General features: G+C 51.5%; 1 protein-coding gene across 2 annotated transcripts in view; it reads left to right on the plus strand.

The window, feature by feature from the left end:
* The window catches only part of RAB43 (RAB43, member RAS oncogene family), a 40,726-nt gene extending 22,204 nt beyond the window's left edge, over positions 1 to 18,522 (plus strand). Inside the window, exons 2-3 of one of the 2 annotated variants that reach the window (XM_032149849.2) lie at positions 10,966 to 11,149; positions 14,767 to 18,522. In XM_032149849.2, coding sequence (XP_032005740.1) covers positions 10,966 to 11,149; positions 14,767 to 15,017 — 435 coding nt within the window. In that variant the 3' untranslated portion in view covers positions 15,018 to 18,522. The remainder of the gene's footprint in view (positions 1 to 10,965; positions 11,150 to 14,766) is intronic. The other variant, XM_032149850.2, reaches the window with a different exon arrangement.
* Positions 18,523 to 18,696: the final 174 nt, after the last annotated feature.

The raw sequence follows: 18,696 nt of genomic DNA on the forward strand, positions 1-18,696 counted from the left end.
TTTTTTTTTTTTTTTTTGAGATGGAGTTTCACTCTTGTTGCCCAGGCTAGAGTGCAATGGCATGGTCTCGGCTCACTGCAACCTCCGCCTCCCAGGTTCAAGTGATTCTCCTGCCTCAGCCTCCTGAGTAGATGGGATTATAGGCATCCACCACCATGCACGGCTAATTTTTGTATTTTTAGTAGAAACAGCGTTTCACTATGTTGGCCAGGCTGGTCTCGAACTCTTGACCTCCAGTGATTTGCCTGCCTTGGCCTCCCAAAGTGCTGGGATTATAGGCATGAGCCACTGCGCCTGGCTCTGTTTTTTTTGTTTTGTTTTGTTGTTGTTGTTGTTTGTTTTTTGAGATGGAGTTTCACTCTGTTGCACAGGCTGGAGTGCAGTGGCACGATCTCGGCTCACTGCAACCTCCATCTCCCAGGTTCAAGCAGTTCTCATGCTTTAGCCTCCTGAGTAACCAGGCTGACAGACATGTACCACCATGTCCAGCTAATTTTTGTATTTTTAGTAGAGACAAGGTTTCGTCACGTTGGCCAGGCTGGTCTTGAACTGCTGGCCTGAGGTAATCTGCCCACCTCAGCCTCCCAAAGTGAGCCACCATGCCTGGCCTAAAGCCTGTTTTGTTTGGCTGGCAGAAGGGTGGTTGGCTGGTTTGTTACTATTGAACTTGTTTTAGATAGCATATCCTTTTCTGATTGCCAGCAGGTCCCACCAGTCCTGTCTTACTGCCTTTTATGTCTCTTGTCTGGCCCCAAAGCCCAATAATGCGGGACATTTGACTTAGATGGATAACCCACTCTGTGATGTGTGTTGTTGTAGGGGCAAGAGTAAAGAGCTATGGGAACATCAAGGAAAGAAGAGTTAATTCTGCTCAGGGTTGGGCCACAGGCCCATGGTGTCAGGGAAAATGAGAGACTTTTGAACTGGGGTCCTGAAGGGTAGGTAGGAGTGCACCAAAAAGTTAAGATGAATGCAGTTTATCCCAGAAAAGATAATGGTGAGAACAGCACTGCCTTGTCATGAGTGGAGACTCAGAGCGTAGTATAAACTGGGAGTTAGGTTTGGAGATTAGAAGAGGAAAGAAGCCTCATCCCTCACCCAACATGTGCTTCTCGACTGAGGCAGCGATGGGCAGGACCGAGCCCTTCTGTCACCAAGGTGAAAGAAAGGCCTGAAGCCCAGGACTGAAACCCTTGCAGCCTTGAAATCCCCACCCCATATGAAACTTACCTGCCAACGCTTGCTGAGTGGGAGAGGAGGGGGAGTGCTGCTTTTCTGAGCATACACACTCTGGGAGCCCTTTTCCTTCCTAATTAGGCCTTACCCATACCCTCTGGGTCCAGTAGATGCTTCTGGACTTCACCCTTCCCCAAAAGTCAATTATAAGACAAGCCTGCTGGGAAAAGTTCAAATAGCTGGTGATATGCTAGGTGAGAGGACTTGGAGCTCATTCACAGTTTAGAGTCCCTGTTGGCTGGTCAGGTTAGTGGCTGGTCAGGTGAGTGTGCAGGAGGAGAGCTTGGGGGTGGGGGATAGAGAAAGTGCGGTTCCCGCTCTCAACTTGGCAGATGTTTTCAGCAGTTTAAGGCTGTTTATGTCCTCTGGGCAGTGAAAAACACTCTTAGCCATAACAATGTGCAGCTCACTCAGCTGGCAGTGTAAAAGGTTCACAGGGCAAAATGGTCCTCAGTACTCTCCTCCAGATTATGTTTCTGTTGGGCACCTTCTACATGCCAGGCACTGTGCTAGGTGCTGTGCAGACTGCAGAAAACCAGACTGATGCAGCCCTTGCCCTTGTGGAACTCATGAGGCAGAGAAGGTAAACCTTTAAAAAGTGTGTGTGCATGTTGTGTGTGTGTGTGTGTGCATGTCAGGCAGTGACGTGCATTAAAGAAAAATAAATTGGGGTTGGGACAGGATGGGACTGCTCTTTTAAGAAAGGCCTCTTGGCCAGGTGCGGTGGCTCATGCCTGTAATCCCAGCACTTTGGGAGGCCAAGGCGGGCAGATCACCTGAGGTCAGGAGTTTGAGACCAGCCTGACAAACATGGTGAAACCCTGTCTCTACTAAAAAGAATTAGCCGGGCGTGGTGGCACACACCTGTAATCCCAGCTACTTGGGAGGCTGAGGCAGGAGAATCGCTTTAAGCTGGGAGGCGGAGGTTGCAGCGAGCCGAGATCGTGCCACTGCACTCCAGCCTGGGTGACAGAGTGAGACTTCATCTAAAAAAAAAAAGCATAGATGGGAATGAATGAGGAGGCCAGTCACATGGGCGCCTGGGAGAGCTTTTCAGTCAGGGAACACCAAGGGCAAGGGCCTTGGTGCAGAGGCCTTGGAGTACTCCAGGAATGCCAGCAGGCAGCTAGAGGCAGATCCTGGGGTTGCCACCTAAGGATTGAGAGCAGAGGAGTTACAAGATCCTAGCACTGTTTCAAAAGCTGCATTGTGCTGTGTGCAGAAAATGGACTGGGTGAATTTGAGGTGTGGCGACAGGCCTGAGGCCGTTTGTGTAGACCCTGGTAAGAGGCTGGAGTGGTGGTAGAGAGGTGGGGATAAGTGGGCAGGAGGAGGGCACAGCTAGGGCAGATGCAGTGGGGACTTGGAGCCCACGTGTCCCTGCTGGTCCCAGCCTCTCCCAAGGCAGAGAGACAGCCAGCCTGGAGTCCAGGACTCTGCGTTGGGATGCCTTGGCTGAGTCCCGGCGCCCCTCAGAGCCTCCCTCTTTCCTCTATAATGTCAGCTCCTGGTCTCTGCCTGCAGGCAGTGGCAAGGACGAGTGAGATGGCTGGGACCCCCAGGAGTCCACAGGGTGGGTCTGTTGCCTTCTGAGACACTGAGCCTAGGCCTGGCCTCTCCAATAGATGGTATGATGGTTCCTGGTTGCTGTGTCTTATCACCTGCCTGTCTCAAAAGTAGCATAGCTAAAGTGACAGATCAGAGGCATTCAACTCTCATCCAGCCTCCCTTGGATACTGCCTAATGTCAGCTGGCTTGGTTGGGGTGGGGAGGGGTCTGGCCTGGGGAAGGGGCTCTCCTGGCTTGGCTTCCCCCTCCTCTTTTGGAATATAGTAGGCATGGGTGAAGTGATCAAGCTACCTGTTACACTAATCCCTCTCTGTGATCCCACGACAGGACTGCTCCACCCAGTGACCTGAGTGATTTTTTTTTTTTTTTTTTTTTTGAGATGGAGTCTCGCTCTGTCACCCAGGCCTGGAGTGCAGTGGCACTATCTTGGCTCGCTGCAAGCTCTGCCTTCTGGGTTCACACCATTCTCCTGCCTCAGCCTCCTGAGTAGCTGGGACTATAGGCGACCGCCACCCTGCCCAGCTAATTTTTTGTATTTTTAGTAGAGACGGAGTTTCACCATGTCAGCCAGGACGGTCTCAATCTCCTGACCTCGTGATCTGCCCGCCTCGGCCTTCCAAAGTGCTGGGATTACAGGCGTGAGCCACCGTGCCTGGCTGTGATATTTTAAAAACAAACCAGAGCACATCTTGCCTTAGCCTGGGCTTCCCCTGGAAAACAGAGCCAGAGAGAAGGGCTCACATGCTTAGCTTTTGTTTTAGAGACTGGCCTGGGGAAGGAGGCAAGGTTTAGATAGAGCTGCATCTTTCAATTAGCTGCCATGGGCAGTGGCCTTGACCCTGAGGACTTTACAAGGTGCATGAGGAATGTGTCTCACAGTGGTCCCTCTGAGAGGTGGGAGAAAAGAGCTTTATCCCTGTTCCCCGTTGGTCACAGGTGATCCCTAGGGTGTGGAGGCCTCTCTCTTCTGGGTCATGGAGGCATGAGCACACAGTGCTTTCCGGCAGGCCTCCCTGGCCACACTCAGAGATGCTCCCAGGCAGGGAGTGAGGGGCGCCGTGTGGGCAGGCCTTTGTGTGTGTGCAAAGCGGGTTGCTGCAGCAGTGGCTGGAGTGCAGGGTGCACCGATAAGATATGTGAGTGGGAGAAAAGAGGAGACTGGCTCATATTTCCCTGTCTGAGACAATCTCCAGTGGCTTTACATTGCAAGAAAAACGAAATCCACACTCTTGACTTTGGCCTGCAAGATCCTATATGCTCTGGCTCTGGCCCATGTCTCTGAACATGTCTCCTCCTAGTTTCCTTCTTCACGGCCATCTGGCCACACTGCCCTTTCCATGTCTCTAACACGGTAAGCATTCTCCTGCCTCTGAGCCTTTGCCCTGTTCCGCTGCCTGAACACCATCCATATGGTTGGCTCTTCATCACTCAGGCCTCAGCTCAGACGCTTGCTCAGATCATCAAATAGGCTGGCACCCACACCCTGGGCTGTCTGCCTGACTTTCACATTCTGTAGCGTGCTCATGATCACCTTCTAAGAGGATCTGTGGCACATTCTGTCTCCTCTTACTAGGATGGAGCTGGTTTTGCTCCGTTCCCTGCTATACCCCCAGTTACCAGAGCAGAGGCTGAGACAAGGCAGGAGCTCAGCACATGTTGAATGAAAAATGAACGACTCACGTACACAGCCCAATATGTTTTTCTTTTGGTACTTTATATATTCTCCTTTGCATTTAAGTTCCTTTGTGTATATTAAAAACGTTTGCCACAAAATTATAGTAGCTCAGTAAATATTGTTAAACGGGTGCATTTATCAGCACCTTCTCCATGCTAGCACTTGGGCACATGGGTTCGGTCATTTGACTCTGACAGCACCTTTTTGTACGGATGAAAAACAGAACGGCTGGGCACCGTGGCTCACGCCTGCAATCCCAGCACTTTGGGAGGCCAAGGCGGGCAGATCGCCTGAGGTCAGAAGTTCGAGACCAGCCAGGCCAACATGGCGAAACCCTTTTTCTACTAAAAATACAAAAATTAGCCGGGTGTGGTGGCACACGCCTGTAATCCCAGCTACTCGGGAGGCTGAGGCAGGAGAATCGCTTCAACCTGGGAGACAGAGGTTGCAGTGAGCAGAGATCACCACGCTACTGCACTCCAGCCTGGGTGACAGAGCGAGACTCGTCTCAAAAAAAAAAAAAGAAAAACAGAATGAAGTTTTAGCCTAGAGACACAAAGCTGGTGACAGAGCATCAGGTCATGAGCTCAGGCTTGTTGGCCCCAGAGTACCGCCGCTGCCCTGTATCCTTCCCTTCCTCTAATTTGGGGGAATAGGATGGGAATACTACCAGCCATGGGAAGGGTCTACTTTCCCAAAATATCTTCTCCATTACTGCCCACAGTTCACCAGCTGGTTGGCCTACACACCTTAATCAGTAGTTATTTAGTTGGTTTTTCATTTAGTTTTCATTTTAAGCAAAATTAACTTGTGTATGGTTTGAGGAGTCATTTGGTTCTACAAGGATTCGTAGCGGAAGGTCTTAGGATACTGCCAACCCCCTGCCCTAGAGCAGCCACTTCCAATTCTTCTTTTGAAATAGGGTCTCAGTCTGTTGCTCAGGCTTCAGTGCGGTGGTACCATCTGGCATTTCTTTTTTTTTTTTTTTTTTTTTGAGACGGAGTCTCGCCGTAGCCCAGGTTGGAGTGCAGTGGCGCCATCTCGGCTCACTGCAGGCTCCGCCCCCCGGGGGTTCACGCCATTCTCCTGCCTCAGCCTCCCAAGTAGCTGGGATTACAGGCGCCTGCCACCTCGCCCGGCTAATTTTTTGTATTTTTAGTAGAGACGGGGTTTCACAATGTTAGCCAGGATGATCTCGATCTCCTGACCTCGTGATCCGCCCACCTCGGCCTCCCAAAGTGCTGGGATTACAGGCGTGAGCTACCGCGCCCAGCCACCATCTGGCATTTCTTGCAGGGCAGCTTTTTTTCCAAGGAGCTTCTCTCTGCTTCCATTTATCTGAAAATGTCTTGATTTCACCCTGTCTTATGAGGGGAAATTTTGTTTGACAAGGACTTCAGCGTTGAGAGTTTTTTCTTTCCGCACTTGTTTTTTTCTTTTTAGCACTTCTCAGCATTGTCTTCTGGCCTCCATTATTCTGAGAAGTGGTTGTCATTTGTATTGTTGTTCCCATGTATGGAATATGTCTTTTATCAGACTGCTTTTCATATTTCTCCTTTATTCTTGTTTTCTGTCAGTTTGACTGGGATCTGCTTTGGTGTATTTTGTATTTTTTCTGCTTGGGGTTTGCTGAGCTTCTTGGATCTTTAAGCCAGGTGTGTTTCATCAGATTTGGAGATTTTTCAGTCATTAGTTCTTTGAGTATTTTTCCCCCATTATCACTGTCTTTTCCTGGAACTGCAATTATGTGAGTATGAGATAGTTTGGTATTATCTCACATATCCTTGTGATTTTATTCATTTTCTTCAATCTTTTTTCCCCTTCTTCATATTAACTCTTTATTGATCTTTCTTCAGGTTCACTCATTTTTTTTCTGCCATCTATAATCTGCTATTAAGCTCATCCAGTGAATTTTCCACTTATTATAATTTTTAGTTCTAGAATTTCCACTAATTTAAAAATTAAGTTTAGCCTGGGTGCAGTGGCTCATGCCTGTAATCCCAGCACTTTGGGAGGCCGAGGCGAGTGGATCACCTGAGGTCGGGAGTTCAAGACCAGCCTGACCAACATGGAGAAACCCTGTCTTTACCAAAAATACAAAATTAGCCGGGTATGATGGCACATGCCCATAATTCCAGCTACTCAGGAGACTGAGGCAGGAGAATCACTTGAACTCAGGAGGCGGAGGTTGCGATGAGCCAAGATCGTGCCATTGCACTCCAGCCTGGACAACAGAGTGAAATTCCGTCTCAAAAAAAAAAATTAAGGCCGGGTGCGGTGGCTCACGCTTGTAATCCCAGCAGTTTGGGAGGCCAAGGTGGGCGGATCACAAGGTCAGGAGATCAAGACCATCCTGGCTAACACTGTGAAACCCTGTCTCCATTAAAAGTACAAAAAATTAGCTGGGCATGGTGGTGGATGCCTGTAGTCCCAGCTGCTTGGGAGACTGAGGCAGGAGAATGGCATGAACCTGGGAGGTGGAGATTGCAGTGAGCCAAGACTGTGCCACTGCACTCCAGCCTGGGCGACAGAGTGAGACTCCATCTCAAAAAAAAAAAAAAATTAAGTTCAACATATATTTTTTGAGACAGTCTTGCTCTATTGTCCAGGCTGGAGTGCAGTAGCGTGATCTGGGCTCACTGCAACCTCTGCCTCTGAGATTCAAGGGATTCTCATGCCTCAGCCTCCCGAGTAGTTGGGATTACAGGAGCATACCATGATGCCTGGCTAATTTTTGTATTTTTAGTAGAGATGGGGTTTTACCATGTTGGCCAGGCTGGTCTTCAACTCCTGACCTCAAGTGATCCACCCGCCTTGGCCTCCCAAAGTGCTGGGATTATGGGCGTGAAGCACTGCACCCAGCCCATAATTTTAATAATAATAAATAGTTTAGTAAAACATTTTTTAATGTTTTAAGAAATAAATTTTCATTTATTTCCTTAAATCCCCTATTCGTCCACTCATTATGATGATATTTTTCTTTAATTCTTTGAACATACTTTCCTTGTAATTTTCTGAACATATTTAAAATAGCTGCTTTAAAGTCTCCCTACTAAATGCGGTATCTGGGCCATTTTGGCATCAGTGTCAATAGATTGTTTTTTCCCTTATCTGTGGTTCATATTTTCCTATTTCTTTGCATGTTTAGCAATTTCCAATAGTATATGGAAATTGTGGTTGATAACTTAACGAGACTCTGGATTCTGTTATCTTCTTTAGAAGAGTGTTGATTCTTGTCCTAGTAGTCAATTTAGTTACTGGCTGATCACCGTGAAGTTGTTTGTTTAGGCTTGTTTTTTATGTTTTGTCAGGGTATGTGGAAAGACTAAGGTGTTTCTGAGCCTCGCTAATGTGACAGAACTCAACCTCCAAACCCAAGGCTTATGTTGGTGAGGGCAGGTCTATGGAGACCTATTCTTTAGGCATGGTCCTCACCCATAGTGCCATTCTGATAGCTCATATACAGGGTGCTAATGAGACACTAATGAGGCCTCTTCACTGTGTCTGGCTTGGAGTTTCAGCATCCCCTAGCACTCCTGAACCTCTATCTCTGGTCTGTTCTCAACTCTGGAAGGGGCACTCTCTGGTCAAGAGCTCACTGGGACACCTCACATAGACTTTTGGGCTCCCCCTACTTATGTCTTCTCATTTCATCACATCATCTGCTCCAGACCCTGATCTCTGCCTCCTTAGCTCAGTGGCACCACTGTGCTCTGCTTGGATTCTAGCCCCATGGTCAGGAAACTCCCAGGTAGAGCATCACGATGATCATGAGGCGCCTTTCATGAGTTTTTCCTCTTTTAGGCGTTATGGTCTCAGGCTGCTTGTTGTCTACATTCCAAAAACGACAGCCTCATATATTTTCTCCAGTCCTGTGGTGTGTGTGGAGGGAGGGCTACTCTGCCACCAGCGATGCTGCCATGGCTGGAAGCTGCTCCAGGAGCCGTCTGACTGGCTCCAGGTTGGCTGATGTCTAGGCTGCTGCTCAGGTATTATCCTGGGATCTATCTCTCTTTCCATCATCCTGGCATCTCCCTTTGCCTCCCTTTTCAGTTGAACTTTCTGTTTTCTGAATCCCACATTTTCTTATTTTTTGTTGACTTCTTTAGGTAGAGGAACTTTCAGTCACTCCCTGGGGAAAGGTGGCAGGAAGGTGAATTTTTCGAGGACTGTATGTCTGGGAATGCCTTTATTAAACCCTCACACTTGACTACTGGTTGGTTGGGTAGAGAATTCTAGGTTGGAAATAATTTTTCTCCTCATTTTAAGGCATTGTTTTGTTGGCTGTCTAATGCCACATGGGTCTTTTGTGTTCTTTCTTCTTGCCTGTTGTTCTGGAATTTCCGCCCATGGATGCAGTGTGGTCTGCTCTGCTCCATTGTGTGTGTGCCTGGTGGGCCCCTCAGTCAATTCTGGGTACTTTTCTTGAAATACTTGATTTCCTCTCCTTGATTGTATTTCTCTCTTTTTCTGAAACTCTGGTTATCCTGCTCTCCTAGGCTGGTTCTTAATTTTCTTTTCTTTTCTTTTCTTTTTTTTTTGAAACAGTCTCACTCACTCTGTCATCCAGGCTGGAGTGCAGTGGTGCAATCTCGGCTCACTGGAACCCCTGCCTCCCAGGTTCAAGTGATTCTCCTGCCTCAGCCTTCCCAGTAACTGGGATTACAGGCGTGCACCACCACACCTGGTTAATTTTTGTATTTTTAGTAGAGATGGGGTTTCACCATGTTGGCCAGGCTGGTCTTGAACTCTTGATCTCTTCTGCCTTGGCCTCCCAAAGTACTGGGATTACAGGCGTGAGCCACTGCACCTGGCTTTCAATTTTATTTTCTCTCTTTTCCATTTCTTTGTATTTTTTCTCTACTTTGGAGGGATTTCTTCAACTTTATCTTCCAACCCTGATGTTGCATTTTTCATGTATGTTATCATATTTTTAATTTAGCTCTTTTTTCTTTCTGAATGCGCCTCACCAAAAAAGATACTATTCTTTCCTTGTTCCATGAGTCTTTCCCTATTTCTGAAACATTGACAATTGTTTGAGTACTTTGCCTCTGTGTTGTTTCTTCTATGTTGCATTTTTGCTGTTGTTTGGCCGATGTCTTTCGTGTTATGTGTGGAGACGAGTTATCTCCACACCAGAGGTTATCTGGATCCCAGGCTTGTGTGGTGCACACATAAACCTTGCACTTCACCCCATGCTGCCATGCGTGAGGGGCAAGACGCATGAACTGTGGAACATAGGCCTGGTTTTCTTAGAGCCATTCACTGAGGAGTAGATGGGACAACTCAGGAAAGAGGAGGAGTCTTATTTGGCCCAGAGCTTTCACTCTCAGACTTCTCTGTGTTGGGGCTGGGGCAATGGTGGTCACCTCCACAGTGCCTGGGGCAGAGGCCCTGCCTTCAGGAACTGTCTGGGCCTCTGTGGCCTTTCCACACCCCAGACAGACCTTGAGAGAAAGACCTTTCTCACATACCTTGAGAACTAGGTAAAGAGGCACCCCGAGTGTTTGTACCTGCAAAGGGGGCTGAGGGACCTGCAGCTTGGCACGTGCCACAAGCTGGGTGTCAGTCTTCAGAGAGCCACGAGAACCTGTGATTGGTGGGGCAGAGAAGGCACGCCCAATCCCCGAGGTGTTTGGTCACCAAGATCCCTGGCATATGCCCCTTGGCTGGTGATCTCTGCCCAGAGTGGGCGGCCTCCTGGCCCCGCACAGACTTCTGCCCCTGCCCGGCCTGTATCCATCCTGCCAGACTCTGCTTCTAAAAGATGCTAGGGAAGCTCCTCCCACCCATGGGCACCTCTTCTCCACAGCCCACGTCTGGTGGGAGGTGGGGCAGAGTAGGTGTTAAATGAAGACATGGGTGGCCAAAGCTCCTTGCTTTGGCCAAGCTGGGTCAGCTGATGGAAACTGCCTTGTACTCAAAGGCCCCATGGGAGGACTCTGCCCGTTGCCACCACCAGTCACCCTTCCCACAGTCCTCATCACCAAGCTGTAGAGTCCTGAGGGAACCCTAATGCTGGAGGAGACTCACACACAGCTGGGTACATGATGCTCTTGTAGGGGAGGGTACCTGGCCGTGTGAACTGCTTGCCGTGCCTACTGCTGGCTGTGCAGTGCACCTGGAGCCAGCTTTCCAGCCGCCAGCCGCTTGAGCACTGGTGGTTCTGTGTTCGCAGCAGTGGGCCCAGTGCTGGGGGAGAGGGGCACACGGAGGGGCACATGGAGGACCTGGGCCAGCTCAGAGTATACCCCTTCCTCCACCTTTCCCTGGGGACCCTAGAGGGCCAGGACAGGGGCTGCTCACCTTCCCTTTGCTTCCCCATTTTTCCAACAAGGTTGAGTCATTGAGTTGCTTTCTAAGGACTCAGAAGGCCTCCTAGCCCAGTGGAACCACAGCTCTGGGTGTGGGTCTGTGGGGTCACTCTGCCTGTCCCCATGTTCAGCCTGTGCCACTGGGTTCACTGAGGAACCTTATTTCTTTAGCTGCAGATCTGGGACACAGCCGGCCAGGAGCGGTTCCGCACCATCACCCAGAGCTACTACCGCAGTGCCAATGGGGCCATCCTTGCCTACGACATTACCAAGAGGAGCTCCTTCCTGTCGGTGCCTCACTGGATTGAGGATGTGAGGAAGTACGCGGGCTCCAACATTGTGCAGCTGCTGATCGGTGAGTTGGGGGTTCCTCGGGACCACAAATCCCATCACTCTGCCTGTCCCTGCCTCCCTCTGCTTTTTAAACACAGGGTAACCTTGAGTTCAGAGGGAGTCCCAGCCAGAGTTTGAGCCATGGTTTTACAAATCCTGATCCCGCTAATCACTTAGAAAGTTGCATTCAAGGCTGGGCGCAGTGGCTCACGCCTGTAGTCCCAGCACTTTGGGAGGCTGAGGCAGGCGGATCACGAGGTCAGGAGATCGAGATCATCCTGGCTAACACAGTGAAACCCCGTTTCTACTAAAAAAAATACAAAAAAATTAGCCGGTTGTGGTGGCAGGCGCCTGTAGTCCAAGCTACTAGGGAGGCTGATGCAGGAGAATGGCATGAACCCGGGAGGTGGAGCTTGCAGTGAGCTGAGATCGCGCCACTGCACTCTAGCCTGGGTGACAGAACAAGACTCCGTCTCAAAAAAAAAAAAAAGAAAATTACATTTAAAATTGGAATTAGAGGAAAGAAGAAAGGGAGCTGAAGTTTGCTCTGCAGTTCTTCACATGTGTCAAGGTTTAGCTCTTGTACCCCGGCTTCTCCTCATTTGACAGGGGCTGGGGCTAGGCTCAGAAAAGTGGAGTGATTTATCCGGGTCCACATGGCCTGTGAGCATACACATGAGTAGGCTTTGAGTTTGCTTCTGCTGACCTCGAGTCTGTGGCTTTCTCTGTTGTGCCGCACACAGAGCAGGGACACTCGATGGCTTCCGTGCCTCAGAATGCCACAGAAGTCTTCTTCAAGTGCAGCTGCAGGGCCTCAACCTCCAGAGCATCTGATCCAGGCGGGCTGGCTGGGGCCCATGAATGTGCATTTCTAATAAATTCCCAAGTGACACCCACCTTGCTGGTCCAAGGACCCCACTTTGAGAACCGCTGCTGTGGAAGGATGCTGTTTACCTTTGTTTTCCTTCTATATAACCTTCCCAGACCTGGACTGGAGAAGCTCTTTAGCTCTTATGTTATCCCTGGGATCCTCACCCCAACAGGTTGATTCTTTTTTTTGAGACAGAGTCTCACTCAGTCACCCAGCCTGGAGTGCCGTGGCGTGATCTTGGTTCTGCAAGATCTGCAAAACCACTGCAACCTCCGTCTCCCCGGTTCAAGTGATTCTCCTGCTTCAGGCTCCCGAGTAGCTGGGCGAACAGGTTGATTTTTCTGACTCAAATGTACAGACAGGGCCTGGACCTGACTCTAGCCAGGAAGAGGGTGGTGCCTGGTTCATGTGGCCTGCCTTCCACAGCCTGTTCAGACTAGGACATGGAGTGCTTGGCACGAACAGAGCTTTCCTCACCTGGCCTAACCATTTCCCCCCCTTTTATTGCTGGGTGTGGGGGAAGGAGTCTCGCTCTGTCACCAGGCTGGAGTGCAGTGGCACAATCTTGGCTTACTGCAACATCCGCCTCCCGGGTTCAAGCGATTCTCCTGCCTCAGCCTCCTGAGTAGCTGAGACTATAGGCGTGCACCACCACACCTGGCTAACTTTTGTATTTTTAGTAAAGACGGGGTTTCACCATGTTGACCAGGATAGTCTCGATCTCCTGACCTTGTGATCCACCCGTCTTGACCTCCAAAAGTGCTGGGATTACAGGCCTGAGCCACCACACCCAGCCACCAATTCCCTTTTATCCAGGACATTTCTGAAAAACATTCCAGCCTGGCGTGGTGGCTCACACCTGTAATCCTAACACTGAGAGGCTGAGGTGGGTGGATTGCCTGAGTTCAGGAGTTCAAGACCAGCCTGGGCAACATGATGAAACCCTGTCTCTACTAAAAATACAAAAATTAGCCGGGCATGGTGGCGCGCACCTGTCATCCCAGCTACTGGGGAGGCCAAGGTAGGAGAATCGCTTGAACCTGGGAGGCAGAGATTGTAGTGAGCCCAGATCGCGCCACTGCCCTCCAGCCTATGCGACCGAGTAAGACTCTGTCTTCCAAAAAATAATTAATTAAAAAACATTCTATTATAGAACTTTTTTGTTTTTTGAGACAGAGTCTCACCCTGTCGCCCAGACTGGAGTGCAGTGGCGCAATCTCGGCTCATGGCAAGCTCTGCCTCCTGGGTTCACACCATTCTCCTGCCTCAGCCTCCCGAGTAGCTGGGACCACAGGCATGAGCCACCACGCCCGGCTAATTTTTTGTGTTTTTAGTAGAGACGGGGTTTCACCATGTTAGCCAGGATGGTCTCGATTTCCTGACCTTGTGATCCACCTGCCTCGGCCTCCCAAAGTGCTGGGATTACAGGCGTGAGCCACCGTGCCCAGCCTATAGAACATTTTATACAGCTATGAAAATAGTATTTTATCTATTTATTTATACATACTTATATACATACATATATTTTTAGAGATGCAGTCCTGCTATGTTGCCCAGGCTGATCTTGAACTCCTGGCCTCAAGCAATCCTCCTGCCTCAACCTCCAAGTAGTTGGAATTACAGATGTGAGCCACTATATCTGGCTTAGAATAGTATAATAATGAGCCCCCAGGTACCCATTACCCTGCTTCAGCAATTAGCAACTGAAGTCCAACCTCCTCTCATCTGTACCATGTCACCTCCCCTCCCTTGGATTATTGAGACAAATTCACATCAAACCATTTCACCTGGCAGTATTCCAGCATGAACCTACAAAATATGTAAACACTTAAAAACAGCAATATTATTTTCTTATCTAAAAATACTGACATTTCCTTAATAATATCAAATAGCCCGTCTGTATTCAGATTTATAATTGCTCATAAAATTCATATGTGTTTTATTTTTTCCAGTTTGTTGAGATCAGGATCCAAATAAGTTTCACACTTTGAAATTGGTTGCTACATCAATTAAGGTTACCAAGGAAATTTTAGATCTTTACAGACTCTTTTTTTTTTTTTGAGATGGAGTTTCACTCTTGTTGCCCAGGCCGGAGTACAGTGGCGCAATCTCGGCTCACTGCAACCTCCGCCTGCCACTCCTACCTCAGGCACCCGAGTAGCTGGGATTACAGGCCCCCTACACCACGCCTGGCTAATTTTTTGTATTTTTTTTAAGTAGAGACGGGGTTTCGTCATGTTGGCCAGGCTGGTCTTGAACTTCGAACCTCAGGTGATCCACCCACCTCGGCCTTCCCAAATGCTGGGATTACAAGTATGAGCCACTGCGCCTGGCCCAGACTTTTTTTTTGTCTTCCTTACAACCACATTACAAAAGTCAACCATGTAGAGACTTTTAAAAAATTATTCTAGAAATTGGGTCAAGAAGCAATTTAACAGATTGTTTGGAACATAATGAAGTCATCTATACCATCTAGGAGGATCTGGGTAAATTGAGACGGGGTCTCACTGTGTTGCCCAGGCTGGTCTTGAATTCCTGGGCTCAAGCAATCCTCCTGCCTTAGCTTCCCAAAGTGTTGGGATTACAGGCGTGAGCCACTGCACCCGGCCTAAAAAAGGTTTTTTAAAGAAAGACAGATGACCATGCCAGGGGTGTCCATTTGTAGTGGTGGAAGGGAGTGGCATGGGGCTGTCAGCGTGACCCTCCCAGGTGGGACTGGGCTTGCCCAGCCCCCATGGCCTCAAGCTGCCCCTGGCTTTCCTCTGCAGGGAACAAGTCAGACCTCAGCGAGCTTCGGGAGGTCTCCCTGGCTGAGGCACAGAGCCTGGCTGAGCACTATGACATCCTGTGTGCCATTGAGACGTCTGCCAAGGACTCGAGCAACGTGGAGGAGGCCTTCCTGAGGGTGGCCACGGAGCTCATCATGCGGCACGGGGGCCCCCTGTTCAGCGAGAAGAGCCCCGACCACATCCAGCTGAATAGCAAGGACATCGGAGAAGGCTGGGGCTGCGGGTGCTGACCAGGGGCCGGGCCGGCAGACTGGGGGCTCCCCACCTCCTTGCTCTCCCCAGCCTGCCAAGCCCAGCCCTCCAGAGCCAGCCCTCCTGGGCACCGGCAACTACAGCAGCCGGGTGAAGCTCTGGAGCTCTGCATCCTGTGGCCTGGCTGCGGGATGGAGGCTCTCCTTGAGGAAGGGGAAGCAGGATACCCTGGTGGGCCACCCTGCCAGCCAGCAGCTGGCCCTCCACGATCTTCACATTCCAAGACTGGCCTGAGCCCGCCGGTGTGGGCCACAGTAGGAGGGGCCGGCGGTCCTCCCTGTCCCATGCCTGCTGGCTCTGACCGTTTCCTCTCATGGGTTGGCTTAACCTGTGGCAGCAGGTTGCTGCTTTCCAGGGATGTGCCCAGTGCCCTGGGTTCTTCCCGGTCATCCTGGGGCTCTGCGCAGAGCAGCAGAGCAAGAGCCATGAGACCCACAGACTCGGTGCCTGAGTGCAGCTCCAGGGAAGCCCCAGCCCCTTCCAGGCGGGGAACCTGCTTCCTGCCTTCACTGCCCCCGCAGCACTCACAGACATCTCCCTGGGGTCTGGCTCACTGCCTTATCAGGACCTCTGAGTTTTCTGACTTTCTGTGTAGCTTCTCATTTTCATCAGCACAGCATGGGGTCACGGCCCACAGCTAGGTGGGGACTGTCTGCTGGCTCGGGGCCCAGTGTTTTGCCACTCAGGTTGCAAAATTAGCTAATCCTTCAGTGCCAGCACTCAGAAGTCTGGTGGGTGGGGGATTGAGATGGGGAAGTGGACATTTAAGGTCCAAGTAGAAGCTTGCATCCTTGACGCTCAGGGATGAGAGGGCACCGCAAGGCACCCAGCCTTACCCCACAAGCAGAAATCCTGCCAGCCGAGCGTGGGTCCCAGTCTAGTTTATGGAATCGAGTCTCCCAGACTAAAAAGGAGAGGCCCTGGCGGTCCTTGGCCTGACCCATTTTATTCCCTGGGCCCTTAACTGCCTCACCCTGAGCTGGGCACCAAGGTTAGAAGGCAAAAGTGAGGTGGGGGGATGTGGGAAGCAGCATTGTCCTCTGGGCATGTGGCTCAGAGGTATCACAGTGACAAGAGAGCCAGGGCTAGGGCTGGAGGGGCCAGGTGATCTTCCCTAGCCAATCCTAGTCTGTCTGTGTCAGCCCAGTTCTGCCTCGCAGCCCCCTCAGCATGGGTGCCCCCAGAAGTAAGCAGCTCTTGGACCCACGAGCAGGGCTGCGTCGGGTTGTGGTCTAGCTCCCAGGGCCAGGCCAGGCATGGCTCAGTGCAGTCCCTGGGCCAGTGAGAGGCCTCCCCCATGCCTCCCTGCCCTCTGCACTAAGCACTTTCCAGGCAGGCCTGGCCATAGGGCAAGAGCAGGCCTTACAGCAGTGCCACGGTGACCCAAGAGGCAGGGTTGGGGCCTGGACAGGGGTTCCTCCACTGAGACTGAGACAAGCAGGGCCTGATGCTTGTGGTGGAGCCAGCATCTCACCTGCCAGGCTTCCTTTTGGGCAAGTAGTTCTCCCCTGCAGAACTTCCTCCCCAGTTCTGCAGGGGAGGAAGGTTGCCAGGAGCTGGGGGGCTGGCACCTGCACTGAGGGGAGTCTGGGTGCATCAGATTGGGGGGCACCAGAGGTGAGGCTGCCTGGCTCCCTTTCTCAGCAGCTTTGCTTGTGGCAGGGGTGAGAGTGGAGCTGAGTGGGGTCTGGGCTCTGCCCCTGCACCTCCACTGCAGTGCCTGGGCTCCACTTGCAGGGCAGACAGTGCCTGGCACTGAGGGGTGCCCCAGACCCCGCTGGGACTGGATGTGCCGTGGGCAGTGCCTTCCTCCAGCCTCACAACCTTTCTGCTGGGGCCAGTGTTTCTGGGGTCACATGGTCAGAAGGGGCTGAGCTGGTCTTTCACTGCAGGCCCACGCTGGAAGAGAAGTCCCATGAAGCCTGTCCTTGCAGAGCCCCTATGTTTTTGGGGGAACAGGGAGCATGCATGGGGTCTTGGGAGCAAAGGCCTGGGCCTCCCTGTTTGAATTTCAGCCCCAGTTCCAGGGCAAGTCCCAGCCACCCAAGCATACTTACCGGTACTGCCCACCACCACCCACTGCCCACCTCTGAGAAGCCCGGCTCTCCTACTCTGCTTCCAGGCTGGGGCCTCACAGGTGGGGCTGTTACCTTCCTCAGGGCTTAGGAAGGGAGGGAGGACATGGACAGGGCCCTCCACCCTGGCTCCTTCACAGGGATGGTAGCTGACCGGTGATGGGTTCATTTGTCACCTTGGACTGTGAGCCACTTCCATTTCTCGCCCCCCAGGCAGGAGCAGCCTCACTCCAAGGGCTTGGCCTGGAAAGGCAGGCTCACCTGGGACTCCACATTCCTTCCCCCGCCACCACTGTGCCCCCCGTCCCTCCACCCCAGAAGCCCTGACCACTCATTTGGGCACCTTGCTGTCCTCTGGGCTTCTCCTCTGCACAGGTCACCCCGTGGCGGGCCTGGGCCCTCAGGATGTTTCAAAGGCTCCACAGCTCCACCTCGCTTCACTCCAGCACCCTGTCCCTGGAGCACCTCTGTCCTGTCTGGGCCAACCTGGTCTCCCTGCCCCATGCCCTCCCCCTGGCTCTTACCAACCTGCCCTTTTATTCATGCCATTTGGGGTCACAGATGGCCTAGCTGGACACAGCTCCCAGAACTGGCTCCACCCTGGGGCCTTGCCCCTAGTACCCCCTGGCAGGAGCAACCCACCCCATGGTCGAGGTTCCCCTACCCCTGGATCCTGGACTGAAGCAATTTCCTACAGAGAAGCGTTCCCACCCCCTCGGGCACAAAAGCCGGTGTCCAGGGGCTCAAGACCTGTACCTGGGGTTGCAGGGGCTCCTGCCCTGCTGTATCCCACCAGGAGGGGGCCCCACTGCCCTTCCGGCCCTTAAAACTGGGCTGGGAGAGAAGATGGGGAAGTGTGTGAGACAAAACAAAGCAGGCTTGTTTCCTCCCCTTGGCAGGCTAAGCTCTCCCGGCAGCCTGGGCTCTGGGGCGGAAGGAGAACAGTGTGTCATCTCTTCCTTTGTTGATAAATTGCCAAAGAGTGGGAGCAGGTGGGGTCAGGGGCTAGAGTGCAGGGGAGGGGGCAATGGTGGAGGTGGCGGGGGGAAGCAGAGGGAGGTGGGCTGAGGCCTGGGTGGGGCCAGTGTGACGCTGGCTTAAGGAGCTGGAGGGGTTCCTAATACACATTTAATTCAGTTTCTCTTCCCTAAGAGGCTGCCGGAGTTGGGGCCTCCTCCAGCAGGGACCCTCTGACCCCTGCAGGGCCTGGACTTGGGGTAAACAGGGCTTCAGTCAGCGCAAGTATGCCATTTGCATTTGGTAATTTTTCATGTCACCTATTTATGAATATATAAATCTTTATACCAAATCTATTTTTTAAAACATGGAAAAGTTGCCTTTATGGAAACTTGGCAGAGCCAGAGTGTACACATTCCTAAACCATTAAACAGATTTCTATAACAAGCCACTGCACCCAGGTCTGGTTCTCTCATCTTTGAGCCCAGAGGCGGCCCAGGTGGCCACGTGCCTCAACTAGTCTCCAGGCCCAGGGTGGTAGACATGCTGCCCCCCTGCCAGTCTGCTGCCCAGAGCCCTGCGAGACCTTCCCTCTGTCCCTAAATCCTTGGGGGACCCCCTGAGC

The sequence above is a fragment of the Hylobates moloch genome, unplaced genomic scaffold (genome assembly GCF_009828535.3).
Source record: "Hylobates moloch isolate HMO894 unplaced genomic scaffold, HMol_V3 SCAFFOLD_4, whole genome shotgun sequence".
Taxonomy (NCBI): domain Eukaryota; kingdom Metazoa; phylum Chordata; class Mammalia; order Primates; family Hylobatidae; genus Hylobates; species Hylobates moloch.